We start from the raw sequence: 26,986 nt of genomic DNA, 5'->3' as shown, positions 1-26,986 counted from the left end.
GGATAAATAAAAGTACCGCAGCTAGGAAAACATTGGACCGACGAGATCTCTCGCTTTTGTGTTGTCTCGTCAGCTTTCGAGCCTTGAAGTTCGCAGGAGTCCGAATTCTAAGGGACGCTTTATCTGTACGAGGATAGATGGGTTGATACTTTAGGACAAGGTGGAGTTAAAAATGTCCATCTTTTTGATATAGGTAGTGCACGGTGGGATATTTTTTGGTCCCATCTTGTAATTTTTCAATAGCTGCATGCGATGGGTTTAAGTTTAGTCTTATCGAGTAAAGCAGTTGGTAATACCATTGAACATTGTTATAAATTGTGTTCAATTTTGTTGGCAAGTTTCAACATGTCGCTATTGGTTCGTCGGTTGTTGCAAGCGGAAGTTTTGTTGCGATGTTCTTTTTAACCGGTTTTGCACGAGAAATTGTAAAAGTGAGTTGATTCTTATAAGAATTGATTTGATGTGAGCAAGCGAAGAGCTCTGTAATAAAAATTAAAGGTTATGTTCGTTTTTAAGCGGTGAAAGTATGGTAGCACCTTATTTAATCCACTGTGCAACTTGTGGAGTAATACAGCGAAATACGTTGCTTATGTTTTAGTATTCAATCGAATTTAATTTAGTATAATTTAGTATTTAGCATTCAGTTTGATATAATTTATGTTTAGTCTTCAATTTAGTATAATTCAGTATTTAGTATTCAATTCAGTATAATTTAGTATCTAGTATTTAGTACTCAATTTGGTATAATTTTGTGTTTAGTATCTCGTATTCAATTGAATGATTATATTTTTATGCTTTTATATCACGTGATTCCTTCGTTAATAAAAATGTACCAATTATGTTTCATTTCAAACGCAACAAAATTTCTATACAATATGTGTCTATTTAATCTCTGCAAAAATTGTCTCATAATTTGTTTAGCATTCTATGTGTATATAATAATATATAATACATATGTTGGAATATATAATACATATTTTCACCGATCTTGAAGAATTACTCGTAGTCATAGAGTTTGATATTCCATTGTAAATATATAATATCATTTAGTTGAGGATATTCTAATGGCAAATGTGTGAATAAGTGAAGACAATAATGCACATATCGCAATAAATTGTTGGCTAAATTCGTTCCTCAAAATTTATTATGAGTGAACAATACTTATTCTTGTATAATACATATTTCTTCTCATTAATATATATATTATTATGCTAATATAAATTTCACAATATAATATATATTACACTATGATATGTATACTATTATACTAGTATATATACTATATTATACTAAAATATGTACATAAGTATTGCACTAATTAAAGTATAATACCTATCGCCATAACACTGCACCTCAAATAATTAAAATTAACATTTCCCCGGCTATCTCGTATTAAAAAATTCCCTGCAATCAGAATTTTCGTCTTTCTTGAAAATCGCGTGCCTCGAAGAAGAGTCAAACCTGGGGGGGTCACCTGTGAACTTTGGTTTAGCGTCGCAGCGACCCGGAAGCGATAAAACGGGGCCCGAATTCGGTCTTGAAATGGCGCCATCGCAGTTTGCCAGGAAACCGGCGTAACAGTTCGCTGGAACAATACCAAAACCGATTCGCGACAGGAACCCGAAAGGTTGAGGGGGCCGGGAGGGGGGGTGTAGGTTGAAAAGTACCCTCCGGGCCGAGGTTGCAAACCGCACAGAAGGTTCCACGAATATCGTTGGTAGGGTGCAGCGAGGCGAGGGTGGCCCCGGTAATTGAAATTTCTTTCGGGGAAAGCCACCCTTGGCCCGAGCACAACCCCCGTCGGCACGGCGATTTGCGCCTCGCTTTTCGCGGACGTTGCACCGTCGTCGTCGCCCACGCTTTCAGCCCCGACTGGCTGCGCGTTTCTCTAATACCGATCGGGCTCTATAGGCGGCGCACGGGGGACGTCCGTACACCCGCGCGGCGAGCGACCACCAGCGTTTACGTTTGCTCCGCGAGTAATTGGACACGCGATATTACGCGGGTGAATCGAAACCGAGAGCAAATATCGAGGCGTCGATGGTTTGTCGCAATTTGTCGAGTGGCGATGGGGTTGTCGAGTCGAGGGGGCCTCTCATGGTCGCGGCGCTGGCTTTCACAGGGGGTGCGCGGGCCGGTGTTCACGCTTTCGCGTGCCGGCCTGGACAATGTCTTCTCGAATTAGTCGATAACGCGCGCGGGGTGAGGGAGGGAGGGAGGGAGGAAGGCAGGGTTCCGGAGGCCTTGTGCAACTTTTCGGGGTTGTTCTCTTCTCTTGGAACGGTTCCCAATCCCGGCGGATCCGCATCGCGGAACGAGGCAACTTCTTGGCGACCCGATAAAAAATGTCCGCTCCTCCGAATTCCGGACAATTTAGGGTCCAATTTTGGTAATCTCGTTCCGTTGCCCTTCGCATAAGAAATTGAATCTTTTGAGGGGACGATCTACAGGCGGACGCACCCGGTATGATATACATCGGTGAAAATTCCGGTCCCTTCGCCGAATAAATTTTGTTGGAGGGGTTGGTGAGGTGGCCGCTACAACTTTCTTGAAATTACCCCTATTCTGTAGCTTAGCATAATTGCCAGGACGTTTGTCGGAGAGCATTGTACCGCCTACACGCGGTCCTGATTCGACGGACCAGGGCTGCGACGGCTTTGGAGCAAAAAGGACGCGCCTCGGTTCGTTGGATCGAATTCGAGCGGACGAGTCGGCGACCACAGCCAATCGAATTTTCATGTCAACTTGATTGCGTAGTTGAGAGCGGCCGGCTGGCGAATCCTAGAGATCGATGCGAGTCGAGAAAAATTTCGGCTGACCCAGATCGGCCGACTCTTCCGCTCGCAATTGTTCCCGAAAAATGGAAATTTTCCGTTGGCCAGTCGTAAGGCGGACAGCTATTAACCCTATGCAGTCGAGTATCTACATTTGAAGCTATTTATTCTTTTTTCATTTTCACATAACCTCTTAGTAACGATGCGCCGTCTATTTTGTGGAGGTTATCTTGTATTATGACGCGTCACACTTAATTATTATTATTTATTGTTAAAGTATATTATTAAAGTTCTCTTTAATAATGTAATATATAAAGTAATATATAATATTTACAGTAATGCACCATCTATAATATATGCAATAATATATAATACATGACAATACATAAAATATATAAGGCAAATGATTAAAATATCATATATTTAATCCCACATCGACCACGTGGGGTTGTCCACGGCTTCGCAATATTTTCAAATTGTCCGGAAACGTGCTAATAGATGCTATAACATCGAGGAATAATTCAAACGGCACTGTATATTTTATCTTTTAAAAATAATAAATCATATATTTTTCTTTCATATTTCAATCATATATTTTTTTCTCATTGATAGATATAATTATACCACCTCTGGTTAAAATAATCTCCGTTCAAAGAAAAAGACTAAATTATTTTCTGGAATATACAGAATTTAAAAATAGAGGAAAATGTAATAAATAGATCTGAAAATATATTTCAAATATAAATAAATTTACAAATATATTTCAAATATGGATATATTTGAAAGTAGACGAATTTTCGTCGTTTGGCTATCGGCGATTGTTTGCGAAGCAACGAATATTCGTCGCGCGACAAAATATTCGTTAATACGATCACAAAGGGTTAACACGGGGCGAATGGTGAAAAGCGAAGGAGCCTCCGCGGAAAACAGCCGGCGATAGATCCGATTGCACCGGGCAGTGGTTCCGTCGTTGATTTTCCGTGTCGGTGGCACGACCGAGCTATGCACCGCCGAACAATCGATGCTATTCGTACCGAGAGCCGCTCGGAACACGGGATAACTATCCGCGGCAGCCGGCGTGTTCCGGCGTAATATGATTATTAGCGCGCCAGGATCGAGCGGAACGCAGAAATGATCGAGTTTTACTACTGCAGGCGAGGAGAGGGAGCTCCGACTGAACGAGGCGAGCTTCGAACGAGCGGCCACACTACTCCGGCGGGTTCCGGAATTCACTATAGCCGCCGCTCTGCGACAAGAGGAGGCCAATTCCGGGACGATCATCGCCTTTTCACATGGGAACAATAGGTAGGACGTGTAATTTCATACTACGATCCCTGACCCCCTTGTTCCTGGAATTCGGAGCACTGTTCGCGCGGCGACGAAATCGACGCTCTAGCAACGTGTCGCGTTCGCGCGGTTACAATTCTCCACGGAATTTCAAAAATACAAGGTGCCCCATAGATCACTTTCAATCGTGAAATTGGAGGTACCTGAGGTCATTTCAAGCAACTTTTTTCTTTACAAAAACGTCCTCCTTGGCTTCATTTACGAGTTATTAACGAAAATCGATGGCCAATGAGAAGCTAGATCAACTGGCGCGAGGCGGCGGAGACATCGAACGCGCGAGCTGATCTCGCGTCTCATTGGTCACTGTTTTTCGTTAATAACTTGTAAACGGAGCCTCGGATTGCATTTTCGCAAAGGAAAAAGTTAGTTCAAATCACCTCGGGTACTCCTTAGAGTGACTTTTAAGATCATGTAACGATTTATGGAATGATGAGCCGCGCTGATGGGTACAGTCTCCACGGGTTTCGCGGTTTAAGAGGTGGTTTTCCGAGTTCGAGGGTCGCGCGGGCTCGGGTCAATGCCAACCGCGACTACTTCTCCCTCGATCGGATGTCTTCTAGCTGTCCAAAAGAGAAATGCAAAGAGAGAGAGAGGGGGAGAGAGAGAGAGCTCTATTCCGACAAGCCAGAGCTGCTCGCGCCGCGACCGGCGAACTGAAAATGGTAGAAAAGCCAGTCTTAAAGAAGTTACTGTGTCAATTGTTGAGCCGTGGCAGTGGAGAGCTCTTAACCTGAAAGTAGTCGCAGCCTCTGTTGGCACGCGAGGCGCGCAGTCTAGTCGTTTTGACCCGGCTGACACAAATTGGATGCGCGGCACCTACGTGTCCGCGGTATTAGACGGTAATTAACACGCTCCGCCGAGCGGAAATCGCGGCCGGATAAACCGGAATTTAGCGTCCATTCAGCATCGGGGCTCCGGGGATCCACCGAAATCCGCTGGAATTCCCTGGACGGAATCGATGACGACCTTTCGCGCCGGTCGGCTAAACGAATTCCAGAACGATGCCTCAATGTCGCCGATTGAGAACGGCCGGTGCGGCTCCACCTCGCGCGATCGATGACGAACCGGGAAACGAAAATCGTTAGTCACACACGCGACCACCCACTGCACCACCACCCTCCCATTCAATCATGTCATCTATTTGTTGCCCTCGCGTGTTTCAATTAACACCGATTTCCATCGATCGTGGCTGTTCGACTCGCAGCCGTGATTCAATCCGTTCGATCGAATCGTATCGAACGGGTTTAAGTGCTCCGGAACACATGAACGATCGCGTCCGATGTCGCGATGCCACGCCCACCTCGGTCCCATTCGGCGTCGCGTCGACTGTCACGCCCGCTGCCCCCTCTCTGCGGTTTCCCTGCGCCGGAGGAAGGGGATGCGCCGGTGGGCGTGGTTTGCTGGGTTCGGGCAGTGACCTTCAGTAGTGAAGTATCAAGGTTGACGCTCTCGAGGAGGATCTCTTATAGATGAGAATTACCATGAATGGGACACTTACTTATTTTACTTGTTTTATTGATACTTTCTGTAGCAACTGTATTTTACTCCTTTTACATTTCATGCATTTTGTTGTTGAATTGGTTGCATTGAATGGGACAGTGTAACAAGATAAATTGATTGTATTAATCTCCTAAGTACGGTTTCTTTATTGGTTCTAACCAATAAAGTTGTTTATTAAAGTCTTTCTTTATTGGTTCTATTTAGCAAACTAATACTTACTAAAATTATATTGCTTCAGAATTGGTTGAAAAATTGGGAGAAGGAAAATTAGAATTAGAATTGAGTTGGAATTAAATTAGAATTAAACTCGAATTAAATTAGGATAGCATCTCTGTCGAGAGTCCCTCAAACATCCCTAAAATTATTCCCATAAATTTGTCGACTGAACGTTGTTCCTTCTGCGTTTGACAGATATTTGGAGCTGCAGAGCAGCGGTCGCAAAGACGAGCTTCGACTTCACTACGTATCACGCCGAGACGGCACAGTCCACGTGGAGGCGTTTCCTTTCCGTTTGGCAGACGGGGCCTGGCACAGGGTCGCCCTGAGCGTTAGCGGCTCGCAGGTCGAGCTGCTGGTCGACTGCCATCCGTTGTACAGGCGACTGCTCAGGCCTGGACCACCTGACACCAACTTCACCCTGCCGCAGCTTCAGCTCTGGGTGGGACAGAGAAACGCCAGACACTTTCTCTTCAAGGTACGGCGATTTACATTGATATCGTAGTCGGTCGTTCGAGCCAGGCAAGTTGACATGATTTTCGCGCCGCAGGGTGCTTTGCAGGACGTGAAGCTGATACCCGGCCCCCATGGCTATCTCTCGCAGTGTCCGCAGCTCGACTCGTCCTGTCCCACATGCGGTCAATTTTCTATATTACAAAACACGGTGGAACAGCTGATGCATAATCTGAACGAGCTGACACGGAGGGTGAGTGGACCTTTCGGGGATGCTTTTCAATTTTCGAGAGGCGGGCGAGCACAGCATTTGCTCTATCGATTGATAATCGATGTTTCGAGGCGAATCGAGTATCGATTTCCTCGAGATATTCGATCATTCTAATAAAGCAAGTCGTTTAAAATTAGAGCGTCGTATAGTACTTGATATAGTACTTTTTGCTCTACCTACGATATGTTATGCGAATGTTTGCGAAGTTCGAGCAACTCGAATATTTTTCGATGGAAAATTCATGTTTAAGTAACATGAACTATCATTGTCACTAGACGTATAATATTACTAGATATTATATAATTATATATTATAATATAATTTCGGGTGAGGCTAGTGACAGTTATGGTAGTGCTAGATTTTTTATCGTGTTCCGAAGATGGAAATTCAAAAAGAACGAACAATTTCTACGGCATACAGAAAAATTACATTTAGTACACAGCAATCTTGGCATTAATGTTTAAATATTAATTACAGATGGTAGGATTTAATTTCAATTTAACCCTTTGGCTGCGACATACTCTTAAGTATAGAAGCACTGATAAAAATGAAGCAGGCATAGAAATTCAATATCAATAACGAATGACAAGTTTCATTTAATGAACATAATTTTTTACGCGATGATTTATTATTATCATTATTGTTATATAATATATCAGTAGTGGTATTATATTTGGCATATTATTATTAAATTTACGCTTTTCGTACACATTGGTAGCCTCGTAATGGCGTATATTATAAATCCTCATAATGAGTCTGATAAAATATTATAAGACAAAGGGTTAAATTTCTACTGGTCCTAAGAACGATCGCACTTAGTGGCGGCGATAGAAATTTCGCAATCATCGTAGAGATTTTCTAGACACTTATCGAGAGAAAACTGTGCTCGCACGCCTCGAGCATCGCCCAGCTGGAGCTCCGTAAAGTTCACAGTACTCATTGACATCCTTCCTTTTAGCTAGCCGCTGCAGAGGGCAGAATAAGCAAAGTGGAGGAGTGCGAGTGCCAAAAGTCTTGCAGGGCCAACGGCACCGTCCACGAAGACGGCGCCACGTGGGAGAAGGGCTGCCAGCAGTGTTCCTGCGTCCACGGTGAAATCGAGTGCAGGCCGACACCCTGCGCCCCCGTCACATGCAAGCATCCCGTCCTTTCTCCGGGACAGTGCTGTCCCATCTGCTTGAGTAAGACCCTTCATCTACAATCTCCATCCAGCTAGCTTCGTTCATTCGGATCATCGTCTTAACGCGTTTCTCCGCAGAGCAATGTTACTTGCGCGGTGTGATCTATGACCACGGTGAAAAAGTCTCGCCGAAACAGTGCGTCGAGTGCGACTGTTTCGACGGCAGTTTCACCTGTCAGAGGTTCGACACGGAGACCAGATGTCCACCACTGCCTTGTCCGCCTAGCGAACAGATTAGCGTGGCCGAGGAGTGTTGCAAGTTCTGTCCAGGTATGTTACGCGCACAGGACGGGCCCAGAATCCTCCGATCGCTGCTGTACAAGTCGCCTTTGCTACCTCATCTTAACTCGCATGTAACAATGTTATTAACCCATCGAGGAACCCTCGGCGACGGTCCCGGCTGAACCGCGTTCACCGGGGACCCGTAGCCGAGGGTCGCTCGCGCTGCCATCGCAAACAACGTGCAAGTATACAAGCAAGTTCCGCTGGAAAAGCGACGCTCTAAAATCGGTTCACTTGCACCGTCGCGTCGCGCAGGCGATCGCTACTTTACCGACCGGTCGGTCATTCGACCGTAGACATTTCTATTGTTATAGGCAATTAAATTTGCTAACGTTAAATTATTTCGTAACGTTAGTATCGAATGATACTCATTTTATATTTATTTTATTCAATTTACGCGAGAGACATCTAACATTTAAAAAATTATACAACAATATTGAAGATTATTGTATTATCATTGTTCAATTCTAGTCGCTGTTTTTATTCTATTTATTTTATAGCGGAAGGTCTTCACTTAAGGAGCTTATGCTAATGTTTAAAAAGTTATATAACAATATCAGAGCTTACGCTAATATTTAAAGAAATTATATCATAATATTGAAGCATACACTAATATTTAAAGAAATCAATATAATAATATTGGAAGTTGCGATAGTACATTCTAACAATTGTTTCTCTATAATAGATAAGAAATTGGCATGACCGCTTCGCAGGCTACCGATCGAGGTAAAAAGCCGATACGGAGACCGCCGGTCGGTAGAGTGTTTAATAAACATTAGCATGTCCGATTAACGCGAAACCAACCGTGAACGATCCAATTCCCCGACGGGCGTTGTCCCGACCGTACCGAAGCACGCTAATCGAATGTTCTAACCGTCTCTTCATCTGCCTGGCTAACCAAATTTAACCAGGGGTGGACTACTGCGCGAAGGGCCACAAGTGTCATGCTAACGCGTCCTGCCTGAACCTCCAGACCACCTACGCCTGCCACTGCGATATCGGTTTCCAGGGGGATGGTCATAACTGTCACGGTATCTAATGCTTTTCCTAACTTACGGTATATCGTATTAACCTTCGTCGTCCTGCTGGAAGCGCGAGCTTCGCCGCGCCGCGCCGTACCGGGTCGATGGGAAATTCCTGCTCGGACATGTGCAATTTCCGATCGACCCGGCCGCGTGAAATATTTAAAGGACGATGTGTTAACACGTGGAGAACGTGACCGTGCTACCGGGCGGTGTCGTTCTTCGATTCTGGAATCGTACTGTCAACCACCACGGATGATTGTAGTCATCGAGCGGCGGGACTTTAGTTCCTCTGTTCTCAATGGTTTCCTCGATGTTAACGACTTTTTTGTCAGCCGCCGATTACTAGAATCATCCGCGACTATGCACCGTGCGTTCGCGAGAAGAGGAAACATGTTCGAGTTCCCAATTCTGCTGCAGGGTCTTTTATGCTCGCAGGTTGAACTATTGACCGAAAACAGGGTCGAATGTGAATACTATATCGTTGAGATTCGTATGATACTCCCACTTCTGCTGCAGTCTGCTCTTTCTTCTATATAGATATAGATATTCTTCTTGACCAATAGCTGATTACTACCTGCGATTATAGGAGAAACAGCAAACTAACAGCAATCAGCTAGTGCTCAAGACGAATATCAACACTATATAATACCAATACTATAATATATTCTATATCAACGACATAGTCTTGATACTCGTTTTGGCCAATGGTCGATTGCTACCTACGATCGTAGAAGAGCCAGCAGAAGCGCAGCTTTGTTCTGGCGAACGCACGGTACTTTGACCGCCAAGCCTGGTCCACCAGATATGACCGACATTTCTGCATCAGCAGATGTGGACGAGTGCGCGCAGCAAGGAGGTTCCGAGGGTCATCACTGCAACGCCAACACGAAGTGCGTGAACGTGATCGGCTCCTACACGTGCGAGTGTCTTCCGGGTTACCACAGAGTCGACAAGTTCAACTGCGCCGAGCTGGACGAGTGCGCAACCGGTCATCACGCCTGCGACGAGCACGCGACCTGCGTCAACACCGCCGGCAGCTATTACTGCGTATGCAAGGAGGGCTACACCGGCGACGGTTACACCTGCAAACGTACAGTATCTGATTTTCTTCGTCTCGAACGTCAGCAAATTTTCCAGAACAGTGTCAAAACACACAGTGGAGCATTCGTCGCCTCAAACGCTGGCCAGACTGATTTCACACGTTTCTTGTAATACTACTTCTGAATTAAACAATGGAATTATGTGTTATAATTTTGCCAAAGAGGGTAAATAATATTGTCTGTTCATGTTCTTTTTCTCCGACGCAAATATTTTCCTTTTCTACCGTCGTGGGAAAACTATGCTATTGATTTTTAATGACATCAGAACATACATTAAGAGTCGTTTGAAGTATAATCAAATTTCACACGAATTGTTTGAATGTTAACAGTGTTATTTATGTTGTTAGCAATTTTATAATATCACTTATCGTTCGAATCCAGACAATGTAGAGTGTGCTATTCAATAGATAGTAAATTATTGCTTACTTTAATAAAAATTACAAGATGGAGTTTATTTAAATGTCGCACAATTCCTATAACAATGCGTGCCCTAATAGAGTGATGCGTTCAATGGTTTTTAATAAAAATATCTCTACAACATCAATGATTATAAAAGCGAAACCAGTCGTTTGTCCTTAGGTGGTAGGTTTAATGCTCGGTTCACAGCTAAACCGATTTCCGGCCAATGTTTGAGATCGAATACTCTATTGAGCGACGTGTAATCAAAGATGACAGCCTAGAGAGACGTGCTTACTGATAAATCTTGTTTCTTCCACGTTCTAGCTGTCTGCAATCAGACTTGCCAGAACGGTGGCGAGTGCGTGGCGCCGGGCAGGTGTTCCTGCCGACGCGGCTACATCGGTAACAGTTGCGAGCTCGATCTCGACGAGTGCGCTAGCGACCTTCACCGATGCCATCAGTCGTCGACGTGCTTCAACATGCCCGGTTGGTATTACTGCCGCTGCAAGCCCGGCTACAGGAGCGCCCTTCACGACAGCACCCAGGGCACACAGTGCCTGGACATCGACGAGTGCAACGACCAGACGATCGAGAGGAGGCACACGTGCCACCCGAGCGCGAAGTGCACGAACACGGAGGGAGGTTACGAGTGCATCTGCCCCCTGCAGGAGGACAATCACACCGCGGAGGAGTGCAGGCTCAGTACGCGTCCAAAAACAAATATTTAAATGTCGACGAACGACCCAGGCAATGAACTTCACGATTACAAAAATTGTCCAGGTTGCTGGTTCGAGGAGAGAGAAGTGGAGAACGGCGAAACCTTGGCGCCGGCTGGGAACCCTTGCAGGAGGTGCACGTGCAAGGACGGCGTGATCACGTGCAGAGACCCCGTCTGCGACTGCAGCGCACCGGGAAGCCGCAGGGACAAGTGTTGCCCCCAGTGCGACCCCGCAGCCTCTTGCAGGCACCAGGAGCTCCATCACCTGGTCTTCAGGAGCGGCGAGCGATGGATATACCAGTGCCAGACCTGCGAATGCCTGGTAATGACGACAACCAGACCGGCGTAGTTGCCGATCGTCTAGTAGATTACGTTGCGAGTAGCTGCGGCAACGCGACGAGATGGTCTAGACACGGAGGGTACAGAAGGGAGGTAATCGATCAATTGTTCACAGTACGGCGAAATAGACTGTTGGCAAATGGAATGTCCGCCGGTGACCTGTTCGAACCCGGTCACCGAGGACGGTGACTGTTGCCCCCGTTGCGAGGATGATCCTTGCGCGAGGGAGCCCCCCGGGAACAACACCACCCTCTCGGTCCTGACACGACCCAGGCCCTGCAGCTACTCCGGGATCATCCACGACAGCGGCAGCTCCTGGCAGGACCCCCATGACAAATGCACCACGTGCGAGTGCAAGGTAAGGAAGATGTCCGGCCACGAACACAACGAAGGACCGAAGAAATCGTCGGTCCTTTATCCGTACAAGGCCCGCAGGATAGGATAGGGGGGTTCGTGGGAGAAGAGGAGCGAGCAGTCGAGGAAAATCGATGGCCCGGATGGTGTAGAGTACGCCCATGACGCGGGTCATCTTGTTAACGAACCATCAAGTAGATCATTCACGAGTCGTAGCTACTTAGAGGGTGCGACCAAAGGGTTGCAGTCCACAGTGGACGCTGCCATGACAGTCTTCGCGCGTCATCTAGCGATTCCAGTACCTTAACGCTTTACCGACCGGACTTTCGACCGTATATATTTATCTCATTTTAGGGTAATTAATATATATTTATATACATATATATCTATTTTATTTATTTTATTCATTGCGAAAGTTATCTAATATTTAAAAAATGATATAATAATATCGAAACTTACGGTGATACGATCTAGCTCTATTACTTCAGTAATAGATAACAAATTATCGAATATGAAAAACCGATGTATAATAATATTATAAAATAATATAATAATATTGAAAAGGCAATGTATAAGCTACCGGTCGGTAAAGCGTTGAGTAACGCCTACCACTTAGCTTCTGCCAGGTTGCGCTTGCTGTCTCTGCCGGCTTACCGTGCCAGACCAGTCCTAAAGTATTTCTGTCCGTTTCGATCATAGTTTTCCATAGATTCTATTTCTCCATTAGCGAATAAAATTCGGTTTAAAATCGAGAAAGCAACGATCTCTGATTCTTTTAAGTATTCACTTTATTATAGAACAATGATTTTTCACTATGATATAGAGAGGGTCTGGAACGAAGGGGGTTAGTCCTTTAGAGAACGTCTTGGCCATGATTTTCCTCGACCCCGCTCCCTTTTCGCGCGAAATCAAGAGCTCAAGGTCAGTAAATGAAACGTAAATGTCGCCTTATAAGTTAGACGTGGATCTGTCATGTGTCTAATCAGTTGCGCTCATTATTGATTCTGTCGAGATACGAGCAGTTGCTGTGCGGCAGGCGTCCATTCAAAATACATTATGATATATATATATATATATTACACTACACACGTGGCAGATTAACTATTGCGTATTCATTGTTCTACTATATCTCCGCCTATCTATTTTCTCTCTTGTTACGTGCTTTCCGTGCAATTAATCAGATCGCTCAGTTTGATATCGCTTTTCTTCGGTGCATGTACAGTTTCATAAATATTCTGTGTAAATACCATGGTGTGTCTACACTCGAAAAAATTCGAAGATCCGTCGACGGTGATCAAAGACGAGATATCTCTCGGAACACGGATCCGAACGCTTCGCGTCAATGTACAGTATAATTATCGTTTGCGCAGACTAATCTATTTGAGAGTCGCTTGTAAAAGTGCCGGCATGTCCCGCTGCTGTTCTACATTTATTTTGAATACTCGGTAATCACGTTCAGCTTTCTCCAGACTTCGAGAAATCAGCGGATACGTCGCGAGGAAGATTACCGGATTAATTTTGGTCTGCCACGTGTTCTAAAGTCACACACACTAGCATATACCTTTTCGTTTCTTTTCTCTCTCTCTCTCTCTCTCTCTCTCTCTGTCTATCCATTTTTATCGCTCTTGTTTAATTTGCCGTGTCAGTAGGTAACCCTCGTATAATACAAGGTACCTATATACTGATTGTACTTTGTTTCTAGTATGCCATTCATTTCTGCGGTGTGTACTACTCGAGTCAACTGTGCAAAGCTAAACGCTATGATCTGATCTATAACGCGCCGAGAGAAATCCCATTCACCGTTCGATCCATCGAATTTAGGCTTAATGAGAATCCATTTTGCATGGACCGTCAACAGGCCCTTTCTCTTCTAGATTAATAGGATCCACAGTCTGCTAATTAGTATCGGCTCAGACACTGAAAGAACGTATCGGATCATTCGAAACAAGCATTATATCAGACTCTGAACAATCAACTTGCGTTGCCCGAGACTCCGTAGTTGATTGTTGAGGGCCCGGTTCTCTCGGCGTTAGCTACCGTTGCGTCGTGCTAGTCTTGTCATTATGCGACCTTAAGCTGTAATCACCACTTGTAAATTACTCCAAAATCTCTATCGCGCGACACCAGCGTCCAAGACCTGTCCAGGGGCGTCCCTAAGTTAGCCTTCGATTAGATATGTGTAATATTTTTGATTGGCTGCCTCGCACGCGGCAGTGTTCGTTTAACTCTTAGCCTTACAACGAGGAAAGACGAAGGTAGCCCGAGTCGACACCGTATGCACAGGTGTCCCGAATGTCACTCGAAATTGAAAAACTGAGATAGATTCTAGCAACTTTCTCCTTTACAACAATCTTCTCCGCGACGTCGTTAACGAGTTATTAACGAAAAACAGTGACCAATAAGACGCGAGTATCGCTGACGCGAAGCGATCGAGCCAATCAGCTCGGGCCAGTATCTCTCGCTAATAACTCGTCAACGACGCCGCGAAGAAAATTGTTGTAAAGGAGAAAGTTGCTTCAAATGTTCCCATCTCTCGCGATTGCGAGTGACTTTTGGAACACCCTGTATACATACATTCTGCATGTCTAGCCAGTGATCAAAGTATATATATATATCTATATTAACACCTTTCTAACAAGTAGCCAAAACGGAGAGTAACATCGTTATGATTATGTTTGTAGTAACAATTGGTTTGTCGATCGTAATACATTTCTGTTTGATCCTCGCTGTACGTGACCAGGTGCTAATAACTTAGTCAGAGTTGAATCATTCTAGCGCCCATAATCCCGAATCTCGAACCGAACCTCGAATCCACGGAAGTCCTGGTACGGTTCGAAAAGACGATCGAACACTGCCGCGATTAGAGAGAACAGTCGATTGACACGCGTCTAGATCTTTGGAGGTTAGATCCTTGGGAGTCTAGAATTTTGGAGTCTAGATCTTTGGAGTCTGGATCTTTGGAGTTTAGATCTTTGGAGTTTAGGTCCTTGGAAGTCTAGATTTTCGAAGTCTAAGATTTTCGGAGACTAGATCTTCAGATTCTAGATCTTCAAAGTCTAGATCTTTAGTCTAAATCTTCGGAGTCTAGACCTTCGAAGTCTTTTTCAAAGTCTAGATCTTCAGAGCCTAGATCTTGAAACTCTAGATTCTCGGAGTCTAGATCTTCAGAGCCTAGATCTTGGGACTCTAGATCCTAGAAGTCTAGATTTTCAGGGCCTAGATCCTCGGAGCCTAGACTTTGAAGTCTAGATTTTCAGAGTCTAAATTTTCAGAGTTCAGATTTTCGGAGTCTGGATCTCTTCCTCGATCAACGAGACTTTAATTGCTTCGGGTCGGCCCTGCATGGATCGTGTTCAGTACACAGTTGACCCGATCTCTTTAGCGACCGATCGTGTCGCTTACCCTCGATCCCGTCGATCCGTTCAGTTTTGCATCGAGCCTCGCGAGATCAATATAAAAAACCGCCGGGGGGAGAATAGAGCCAGGGTATCGCCTATGAACGGATGGACGTGCGGGGATAGGCTGATGTGCTGAGCAACGCTGAGCAACACAGAATAGCGAAATCGAATGCCAATAATCGTTAACCATTTCTTGTGAAATTTTAACCCCGCCACATTGCCCGTGAGACGACTAACCTAATAGCCTAACGATGGGTATCCTTGCAGGTGCCGTACTGCGCCCAATTGGTGAGCAATAGCGCGTGTTGTGTGCATCGGTAATCACGTCACTTCTACCTCACCTATAATCTCTACCCGCCTCTTCTACTTTACTTTACTTTCGTTTCCGTATTAGTTTTCTTCTTCTCTTACGTTTCGATTAATGTCTTTCTACTGGTACTTATTATTATTATTATTATTATTATTATTTACTTTCGCTCATTACTAGTATCAAGCTCTCGAGTGCTTCCGTTTATAATCCCGCCTGCTTAGGTAGCTAGCACTGGTACCGAACCGCTTACGATCTACCCGTTCGATCCTCTATTTTTATTCCATTTCGAGCTGGGCATTGCTCACGGATATCGGCTGCTCGTTTCGGTCCATCCCCGCTATGTGGTTCGGGTAAGGCGCCCATCGGGCCCCGTAACCTGACCCATCGCCGGGGCTGCTCGACCGAGCGCCAATTGTTGCTATACTTGCTCAGCTCTGGTTTAGAACCATTAGATATACGCGACTCCCTTTTAAAGGTCTTATCGGTCGTACGATCTCCGCACGCTGGTCACGACGCTTCCTCTTGACGATTCCTTGGACCCTGTCCGGTTTATAAGCTGTCTATGTCACGTGACTGGTTCGTTCACGCCACGGATTCAATGGAAAGTTTTGCGTACGATCGAGCTGTTTTCTGATAGATGACGCGGGTGTCCGTTTACCTACTGCGTTACATGACTGCAATTACCTTAGTAATTCCTATGGAGGAAAACACGTGGCAAAGACTGCATTCGCCGCGGTGTCAAGGACCTGTCAAGAGTGAATCGCGAGCACGTCGCATGCTTCATACGTTGACTCCTTGTCAGAGGTGATCTTGATCGATGGATCGACGAGAGCTTCTCCTCAGCTTCGAAGCTGAGTAACTTTTTATTAAAAAGACGTTCGGATAATTTTAATTGCGAAATCGTCGGTCGATCGGTCAGGAGGCGTATGGGTCTCCCCATAGTCTGGTAATGGCTGAGTGCACGTTTAATAAAATCTCGCATGCGCCGACTCACCCACACTCTCACGACTAAAACCGACTCACTCGACTCGATTCTATCACCAATGGAACAATCAATGGAGACGCTCGCGCGCGCACACGTAACCACACACACACAAACACACCACGCGATCACACGCACACGTACACACACTCACACACAGAAATCTGCGCGCGCGCACGCACGTACACCTCGAGACGCACAGAGTCGTTCGCCGCTAGATCGCAGACTCTAGACCACTGCTGGCCGGTTCTTTTTTTTTTTTTCTCTCTCTCTTTGGTATCGGTTTACGGGGGGCGCACGGCGCACGTGGTGACAGACACACACAAAATGGAAGAGAAAGAAGGAACACACAGACTGCATTTTTGATTCGTTACTTTGTTTATTTCGTTGATTATGTTTTTTGGTTACACTTGAGCCTCTTTTGCACCCTCCTCTGATCTGCATTCGAGATTCGATAGAAGCACCAAGAGTCTCTTTCTCTGTCTCTCTCTATCGAGTGTTGTCCAATGCGACGATTCTGGCAAACATCGAACACCGTAGCCGACCTTTTTTTACCAGAATTCGGAACGATCGAATGGTTCGTGACCCTTTCGCGCCGAGCGTCGCATATATGCGGCATCGAAATGATGTGTATAGTATAAGAAGTGCCGTCTGTGGTAGATGACAAGATTTTTTCTAGTCGGCTGAACATTTTCTGTTAATTTTATTGGCACATTGGATTAATCACTTCTTAACCCTTTGCACTCTGAATTTGATTTCAATTTCGTTACAAGCAGCTCCCAACGCTTTTAAGTATTTCATTTGATATTTGGACGTGAAATAATGTCGACTGGGACTCGACGATGGAGCTCCTGAGATGAAAACTAATGTCGAGTCACACTCGACATAGGAATGCAAAGGGTTAAAGCATCTTAAATATTCTTAAAACTGTTTGTTGTTGCAACGACATCAAAACGTGTTGCGCCATTAACTTCGAGCACGAAATGCCGCGAGTTTTCGTTTAGCGACGGTGCTTCGGCGGACGGACCTGCCGCAGCGAAAGGGTTAACGATCATCGCGTACCAGAGAAACGCGCCGAGCTACACCGCCGCGATCCGCGAGGCCAAGACACCTCTGAAATGCTTGGCGCAACTAGCCACGGTGAAGGATCACGGCGTCTGGCCTCGTGGCGCGCGGTCGGCGTCGCCGTGCTCATCCCTCCGCGTTGCCAGAATCGCCGCGACCGTAGTAAAAGCCTAGACACGTTGTCGTCGGGTGTCAGATACATACTATGGAAATTCATTGTTTTGTCCCCCGATTGTAAGCATGTTGTCGTTAAGAGTCTTGTAACTTGTGATCGTGAAGCAATCAGTTTCCGAATGGGAGAACGCCGCCGGGATCTAACTTAGGGCAAGGCATCGCCGCTGCTGGATCATTCGCGGAGACGTCAGGCAGGATCGGTTTCGCACGTCGGTCTATCAGCAACGGGATCCCCGAGACGCCGAACGAAACAATGAATTGCATACTATGTGGAGGATTACCTAGTCTCCCTTCCGCGATGCGAAAAGTCTTGGGTGACCCTGCTAGAGAATGGCACCGCTACCAACAGCCGTCACTGTCACCTGTTCGCTAACACCGGACTACCCGACCGAAGGGACTTTACTAATTCGTGTAGAAGCTTTTGCAATTCGGTGCCACGAGCTCCACTGGCAGAAAGTATTCGATCGGAACCCTGTCGCCAGGTGGGTCTGATCGGATTTCGCGATCTTTTTGGACCCGTTGGTTTTCGATACTCGGACGTCGTGAAGGATTTGACGTTGGACGAGTACGAAATGCTGTTAATGTATATTGTTTTATAGTAAGAGAAATTGAATTGACATTTTTTAGGTGGTATAACTTTTTTAAGATTGGTTTAATGGAATTCAATTTGTTTTGTAAATGTTGGAGGGACTGATCTGCTGTATACTGACAGAGGTACTATATTTTGTGTACTATACTATTATATTACATTAATATATTATTAATATATTATATTATTATGTTACTATATTATTAATATGCTACATTACTAATATACTATATTATTATATCACTATATTAATATACTGTATTACTAATATACCATATTATTTCATTACTATGCTATATCATTTACTATTACTTTGAATTTAAGAAACGTAGACGAACTGTGGTTTTTGCACTTTCATCCGAGGCTGTGATAAAAATTTAAAAAATGTTTTTGGTACTTATTGGCGACTCGTATGCATGTTGATAATTTCATCGAAATCGCTTCACCTTGACACGAGCTGTAAACAATTAAAGATTAGAAAAAATTCCAACCAAGAATAGATCATTCCTACACGTTTCAGTGGATGTATCTTACCCATGGGTCAAACGATAATAAAAAAAATGTTGAACACTCATATAATTACCTAAGAGTATGAAATGTATTTTTTAAATTTGCATTGCAGGCTCAGATAAAACGGTGAAAATGACAGTACTTGTTTTATTCCATGAAATAGTACACTTAAAAAGTATTTCAAAAATTGTACAATGAACTAATCAGAAAAATTCAAGTCATTTGGACCAGTTTGAAAAGGAATTTACCATTTTAACCACCAGCATTGTCCTTTTCGAGGGCACATATGTATATCAAAATTTACAATATCAATTCAGGATTTGAAAATAAATAATAATAATGTTCAATTCAGTTTAAGCGAGCTTGAAATAAAAGACGTACGTAGGACCCCGCCAACACGAGGACAAACAAACGCTTGATTATTTCGATCGAATACTATTTGCCAGGGATGTACACGACGTAGTTTCACCGCTCCACTGGAACTTGCTAGCTCAGACATGTCCAACCACCGTGTTCGATGCGATCGAGCAAAGTAGACTCCGTCTTCCAGCTCGAGTCCGCCTCCTTTACTTCAGCGGACGATGACCGCCAGCTGGAGGGATTGTTGCGCAAACACGATACCAATCTGCGTTCATTTCTTGTAGGAAGCGAACAGCAAGGCGTTAAGCAAATCTCCCAGAGTCTGTAGGTGGAGCCAGTAGTATAAGCTTGAGCATCCGGACACGTCTGAGCTAGCGATTGATCCTCTTCACGGCCACCACCCTCGAGTGGACTACGCCTGAAGACGCGTTTGCTATATCGGCGATTCGACGAGAATCGAGCTTGTAATATTTTCTTAGAGTCCACTCAAGGGTAGAGCGATCCCGATCCGATGGAGAAGCGAAGGCTCTAGCGGCCAAGACTTTTCGCGGTGTGCCAGAGAAGGTACCGTACGTGAAGGGACGCACGCGAAAGACGAAAGCGGGTCGCGTTCTATCCGCCGTGGCTAACGCAGTGTCGAACGAACCTCTCCGTAGGACGGGCAGCTATGCTGCAGCTACGATTACGGCTGCGCTGGCGATCTGGGTGACAACGAGCAGCAACGTCCTCCAGTCGTTGTTCCTGAGCCTGTCGTACGCGGTCTACCGGGCCCTGCGGGGTCACCGATGGCAGACAGTGCACCGGAAGCAGCTGTACCAGCGGTTACCGCTCCTGCCGGTGTCCCGACAGTTGCCAGCAGCTACCTACTGTCGCCCTCGTCTTCTTCCTCGTCCGTCGGCACCGGCGTCGGCCGAAAAGCTCACTGGACTCTGCAGCGGAACACGGTGCAGCCATCGCAGCAGCAGCAAAGAGACGACCGACGTCTCCGGCCGCAGCAACAAGTCGCGGCCACGGCGAGGTACCAGGTGGCCGTCGGAGGCGCGCCGACGTCGTCGACGGTTCAACGCGCGCCTGTCACAGCGACGCCGGCGTCGTCGCCGGCGACGGCGACGTCCAAGCTCCCGCGCCAAGAGTCCGAAGCATCCGCTCCGCGTCGCCAGCGAGCAAAGTCCGCCGCCAGCGGCCCCGCGAGTCATCGAACCAACGCGTCCTCATCATCGTCCCCGTCCTCCTCGCCGGCCCTCCCGGTGCCGGTGTCCTCCGGGACTCGGCTGGGCCCGGAGGAGACCGCGTCGACCACCCCCGCGACCGGCGTCGCTCGCACCGACTACCGGCAGACCTCCCCGACCCGACATCGGAGGAGCGACGAGCCCGCCGCGCAGGACAGCGCTACTTGAGCCAGGCGACGCTGCCGACAGCTAGAAGAGACAGCAATCAGCATTGGCAAGGCATTCCAGGGGGTGTAGAAGCTACACGTGTAGCCGGATACGTTAGGAGCGAGCGAAGCGTTCTCCATGGTCGCCTCGGTTATCCGACGGGCACGTGGTCGAGGGAAACGCGGGAAGAAAGAAACGGCTGCCATCAACCGGTGCTTCGAGGCAACGAAGAGGACTCGTCGATGTTGCCGCGTCTCGTCGATGCTCCAGCTTCCATGGCACGGCAAGGCCGCCGCGGTCCAACCAACGTCGCGGAAGAGACTGTTTCTTTCACGGCCGACGCGAGCCGACAAGAAGACGGCGGCGGTGCGGCCGAAAGGCTCGGAGGACGATCGGCGCGAGTCGGACCCCCGCTTCTAGTCTGTTTTAGAGTCGCGTCGCGGACGGCACTCGGGGTGGGCGGTGTCTCGGCGATTACTTGTTCGATCGATCGCACCGTTACCGGGGGAATTTGGTGCCAAACGCGAGCCTGCCAACAAAGCCGACGCGGACGCGGAGACATTGTTTCTCCTTTTGTTTGGTACTCGAAAGGGGACAGCCGTACGTCGTTGCTACCGATCGTCGTAGCCTTCGATGGGTCAAGCATAAAGGTAGTCGCAGCAATAGCACAGCCAGCAGAATCGAGAAACTGAGCCCTTCCCCTTCTACTCCCTCCCTCCATCCCTTCCTTCCCCCCGAACACGACAGAGAGCGGCGCGTCCCCTCTGGACTCGTGCGCGCCCCGCGAACCGAGCGCGAACACTCGGCATGCTTTCCGCAAATTCCTTCTTGGCGTGTTTCATTGAACAGGTAGCGCACAATATTTGGGCCTTATAAAGTATATAAATTGTTCGATGTTCCGCTGCGGCGAACCTCGCTCGACAAGCGCCAACGTGTCGCGCGGACGAGGATTGCGAATGTAAAAAAAAGCAGTGTATAATTATCGTAAGGAATTGAATATCCCAACGAGGACAAAGTTATTTAAACATAGGAGAGTTCCGTAACATGTATAAATATATACTATAATATATACAAATATACATATATGTATAACATATGAATATATATTTATATTTGTATGTATATATATTTATGAACGAAACAAAAACAAGAAGTCTATACATATATATTATATACATATAGTATATATATATACATATATTACATATACATAATGTATATTCGCCGAGAACATGGGTGGACTAAACACGGAGAACCCCTATCGATGTTGAGTATGTAAATCGGAACGACGACTAACGACTATTAAATTTATTGTAATTATGGATGATCATATCTCGTGACAATATAGATGACGCGCGGTAATTCTTATCGGATGAGGGCTATACACAATCAATTATAGCTTTCGTGTTTTCTCTGGCGAAATATAGTCTACGCTTGGAAGTAAACTTAAGGATCATTAGGGTATCGATCGGGTTAAGTCGAAAAAATCACGAAGCACAGGCGGCCATACCTGGTTCAGTTTCTCTGGTTCCGGACGCTGGCCCGGTTTATGCCTGATCCAGGTGTCGAATAATCATCGAACGCGCAACGTGTGCCTCCGCGGTTTACGAGGCCTTTTGGACGACGAGCATTGGCGGCCCCGTCGGACGTGTCTGACGGACGATCGTCTCAACCTTTCGGAACCCATTTTCACCGGTCTCTAACTAGAACTCGGGCCTAGAAGTACCGCGCGCGATCGTCGCGCTCGGATCACGGTGGTTTTACGGCGTTCGCGACGGTTTTACGGAGTTCGCGACGGTTTCACGGAGTTCGCGATGGTTTTACGGAGCTCGCGATGGTTTTACGGAGTCGACGATGGTCGGCGGGATTATTTATAGGATTAACGTCGGGACAGGTGTTCGATGGTTGGATTCGCTCGGTGCCGGAACGGAGGCGCGGCAGAGAATCCTCGACAATACAACGACCAGAAACGGATGAACGAATGGAAACGAAGACACGGTCAGGTCGCAGACACGTCCGATTGTTCGCCATGCCCGATTAGAGGTCTCCTGTTCAATTATTAGTTGTACACCGGACGATGAACGTGCCGGCTCGCTCGAACGATTCTTTATCTCGCTCAACCAAACGCGACCACTATGACTACATTCCTCCTTGATTAACAATAAGTAGGCACTAATGAGAGAAACATATAAATATATAAATATATATATATATACATATACATATATACATATATATATATCTATATATATATGTATATAAATATATATATAAATTACCGAAGGGAGGGAGCCGAGAGAGAAAGAAATTAATAAATAAAATTAAATAAATGAACGACTAAATAAAGAAAGCACGAGTATATATACATATATATATATATATATACATATATTACGTGTATGTATACATATTGCAAAGGGAAGGAACGGTGATGTACTCGAGTGAATAATAGATATTATAATCGACCTGCTGACCGGAAGCAAGCGAAGTGTGTAGAGACGTTGTGTGTAACATGCATTCGAGAGTTCATCGGTAATCGTTTGTTCAATGTGCAATAACTTAATAACGGTATCGGATTTATTTGCGAGACGAGGCTCCCGTTGATCACGGATCAATCCGGATCCCCCGTTCAGGCAACACGGTACACTTCGCTTTGGATCGCGTGGCTGTCGATCGCCACGCCGTTTACCCGCGCCGCCAGACTGTGAGCGTCAATGTGCTCGCAGAACACGCGTCTCGGTTCTCCGTTCGCTCGATCTTTCGCATCTTTCGTTCTCGATCCGCGTAGATCACAGTCCGGTAGCAACCAGCGCGCAAAGGAGAACGTCGCACACCCACGCCGTTCGTGCATTGTACACCAAACAGCGGTGCACGCTCTCTCCGACCGCACCGCTCAGGCCTAAAGAACGAATTCCACGTGACCTATTTCACCGCGAACTCAACGATTAAACTTATTCTTTGAGCATTTCCCGCGCGCAGCTCCCCCACTCTCGGCGTCAAAGGACGGTTCGAAGGGGCCGTAATCCCCGTGGTTCGAGACGTCAACGAGACGAATCGGCGAACAGTCACGCGTACCAACGCCACGAGAACGCGCGAAGCGGCGGACGCTCGTGCTTCACCATTGTTTTACGGACATCATCCTAGTCGTTGTCGATTATTCCTTCGTTCGCGGGAGGTCGAGCGACGGTTTCCCCCGTTTCCGCGGGACTCCGTCGCGTTCCGTTCACTTCGGGAATCAACGGGCGCGCGGACGCCTTAAAAAGAGCCCGTTCGTGGCCCGCAGCTCGGCGCGCCGCGAGCGCAATCGAACGCCGTCGCAAGCCGACGCCGGAGGCCCGCGCGACAGCCTGAACGAATCATATTAATTAATCTTAAATAACGACTAATAACGCTGTGTTGCTCCTGGTAAACTGTATATAGACGTGTAATGTTCTAGTAACAGCCATTAGCGGGGCGTACGATTATACATATTATACATAACACAGAACATATTATAATCGCGAACGAGGCTAATCTCGACCGTGCGAATATTGACTGCATAAACGAACGAATAAACGTAAACAGCAACGTGTAACACGAATTTACTGACGAACGGATGGATGATGCTGCTGATACGGGTGATGATGAACACCGGGAGCGAGAAAGGGAAAGAGAGAGGGAGAGAGAGAGAGAGAAAGAAAGAGAGAGAGAGAAAACGAGAGTGTAAGGGTGGGGTGAGGGGGAGAGGGAGAGAGATTCGAGAAATTAGTCGATAAAATAGAAAATAACCGATCTCCTTGCTCTCGTTCTTTTTCTCTCTCTCTCTCTCTCTCTCTCTCTTTCTCTCTCCCTTTCTCTCTCTCTCTCTCTCTCTCTTTCTCTCCCTTCCTCCCGCTCCCTCGCTCTTCCCGCGATAATCACGGTTCCTCGTATCCTGAGGAGCGGTGCGAAGAAGGTCGCGGCGCATCGTGCCGTAAAACTAGTATACAATTAAACTACGAATAATAGATCGTATTAATTATTGTATTATCGATATCGTGTTAAGCATTTACGACGACTAATCTCGAGGATCGAGGACGGAGACCGGGCGGAGCCAGGACGTCCACACGGGGCAGGTTCTCCTCTTCAGGTTCGAGCGGATCCGGAACAGCGAGGATCGGTTCGACAGGCCGATCGTACACGATCGATCGATCGATCGGCGAAGATATTTCGCGCGTCTCCCGAGGGCCGCCGGGATGGCTCGTCGCCGTTTCGCACTTTGATACGAGCGTAGTAGACTGATAAGACTGTTCTAGGGACGCGCCGAACACTTTGCAACGAAACGAGAAAGTTTCCCCGTCGGCTTCCCTTTGGGGAGATCCTCTTCTTCTTCTTCTTCTTCTTCTTTTTCTTCTTTTTTTTCTTTAGAAGCATCGCCTAGCCCTCTCATCGATCGCTCCCCACACGATGCTGTGCTCCCGGAACGCCGGGCGACGAGCCGTTCCGCTTGCTCTCGGTTCCGTTTAGGAAGCTAGGCAGACAGACAGATCTCTTAATCAGGTAGGTAGGCTAGGTAGGTCTTCCGCGACCAATTTGCTCGAAAGTGGGAGCAACGAATCGGACATAGAGAAACGTGTCGGGCCTAAAGAAACGAGAGCTCGCGTTTAGACGATTCGCGATGCCGCTCCGTGCTCGTTCGGGAAGCTGCTGGCTCGGAACCGGAAGGCCGGGAAGAACCGGCGAGGACGCGGTTCGGTCGAACGCTCGAACCGATCGATTCGGTCGTCTCGCTGAAACTCGACCGGGTTGCTATCGAACTTCGGACCAAGGACGACCGTCGGCTGAACCACAGTGTGTTTAATTACGACGAGACCTCGGATACGTCGGAGAACTAAATGCGAAATCCGAGCGGACTGTTTTAAGCAAGTAGTTAAGGAACACCACAGCCTGAGGACTTCTTTTATAGTGTTACATAATGTTAATAACAGTTACCGTTACTCCAGACTACTGCTACTACTAATACTATTACTATTACTACTACTATTACTTACTATTACTACTACTGCTACTGCTACTATTACTACTATTCCTACTACTACTATTACTACTACTTCTACTACTACTAATACTATTACTACTACTGCTACTACTTCTACAGTTACTGTTACTGCTACTGTTACTACTACTGTTACTACTACTACCACTACTACTATTACGATACCTATTACTAATACTATTACTGTTATTATTACTAAAATTACTACACTGCAGCTACCACTACTACACATAACATAAAAGTCAGTAGTGGTTGTTATGTTTAATAGAACAACTGCTACTGACATAACTTTCACATAACCAGAACTACTACACAATAACTACTACTAGTACTACACAACAGCTACTACTACACTATTACTACTACTACTACACAACAACTACTACAATTACTACCACTACAGTACTACCACTACTACTACTTCTAATTCTACACTGCTACTACTACAACACTACTGCTACTGCTACTACTACACTATTACTGCTACTACTACACTGTTGCTACTAGTACTACACTACTACTACTATTACACAACTACTACACCTACTACTACTAGTACGCCTAATTACTGTACCGAAGTAACTACTACAACGACTACTAGTAAGCGTTTATTAAAAGGAAAAGAAAAATTCGAAAAAAGAAAGTGAGAAAGCGAAATTCGTAAGCGAGAGGAAGAGAGAGAGAGAGAGAGAGAGAGAGAGAGAGGAAAAGAGTGAAGGAGAGTAAGAGAGATCTACTAAAGAAGCCAGCCTAGTCCCAGTTTAATCTCTGCTAACCGTAGACGTTACTACCGTTACTGGCACTAATGTTACCCCATCATCGACTTACTCTATCATGTTTTGTTCGATTGCGATTTATATGTGATCACATGGCTCCCGCGTCCTCGTCGAGACACCAAGACGTCCCTCAATCGTTCGATTGATAAGTTTCTTGGCGTCTCTCGATCTCGGAGAAATCAGAATCGACTAACAATCGAGCGTCGTGCACGTCCACGACACTAAAACGATTCAATGCTTATTGTCACTAAACAATTGAGCGAGGCTCTACTAGCGTTTATCGTCGAATAGACTCGCTATAGTGGCTGGCGCTATCGTCACTGCCCGGACTACTATCACCGTCATCTTTGTTCATTCGGTCATCATCCGATCAGGGTACAGGCGGTGGACGGTCGTGGACGTACGAGTATCGTTAACCAACGACAGCAATTGTTAACCAATTGCTAACCAACACGACAGCAATTGTTAACCAAC

The 26,986-nt window shown here is 46.3% G+C and overlaps 1 protein-coding gene across 3 annotated transcripts in view; it reads left to right on the top strand.

Annotated features, from left to right (window-relative positions):
* LOC144469837 (protein kinase C-binding protein NELL1) overlaps positions 1-26,980 on the top strand; it is an 86,845-nt gene extending 59,865 nt beyond the window's left edge. For 2 of the 3 annotated variants that reach the window (XM_078180511.1, XM_078180513.1), the window contains 12 exons: positions 3,929-4,079; positions 6,033-6,315; positions 6,388-6,543; positions 7,520-7,742; positions 7,820-8,011; positions 8,935-9,054; positions 9,878-10,138; positions 10,872-11,249; positions 11,328-11,587; positions 11,720-11,962; positions 15,624-15,673; positions 20,003-26,980. In XM_078180511.1, coding sequence (XP_078036637.1) covers positions 3,929-4,079; positions 6,033-6,315; positions 6,388-6,543; positions 7,520-7,742; positions 7,820-8,011; positions 8,935-9,054; positions 9,878-10,138; positions 10,872-11,249; positions 11,328-11,587; positions 11,720-11,962; positions 15,624-15,673; positions 20,003-20,768 — 3,083 coding nt within the window. In that variant the 3' untranslated portion in view covers positions 20,769-26,980. The remainder of the gene's footprint in view (positions 1-3,928; positions 4,080-6,032; positions 6,316-6,387; positions 6,544-7,519; positions 7,743-7,819; positions 8,012-8,934; positions 9,055-9,877; positions 10,139-10,871; positions 11,250-11,327; positions 11,588-11,719; positions 11,963-15,623; positions 15,674-20,002) is intronic. The other variant, XM_078180514.1, reaches the window with a different exon arrangement.
* Positions 26,981-26,986: the final 6 nt, after the last annotated feature.

Source organism: Augochlora pura, chromosome 5 (assembly GCF_028453695.1).
Source record: "Augochlora pura isolate Apur16 chromosome 5, APUR_v2.2.1, whole genome shotgun sequence".
NCBI classification, from domain to species: Eukaryota; Metazoa; Arthropoda; class Insecta; order Hymenoptera; family Halictidae; genus Augochlora; species Augochlora pura.
This window is presented reverse-complemented; position numbering and strand designations above follow the sequence as displayed.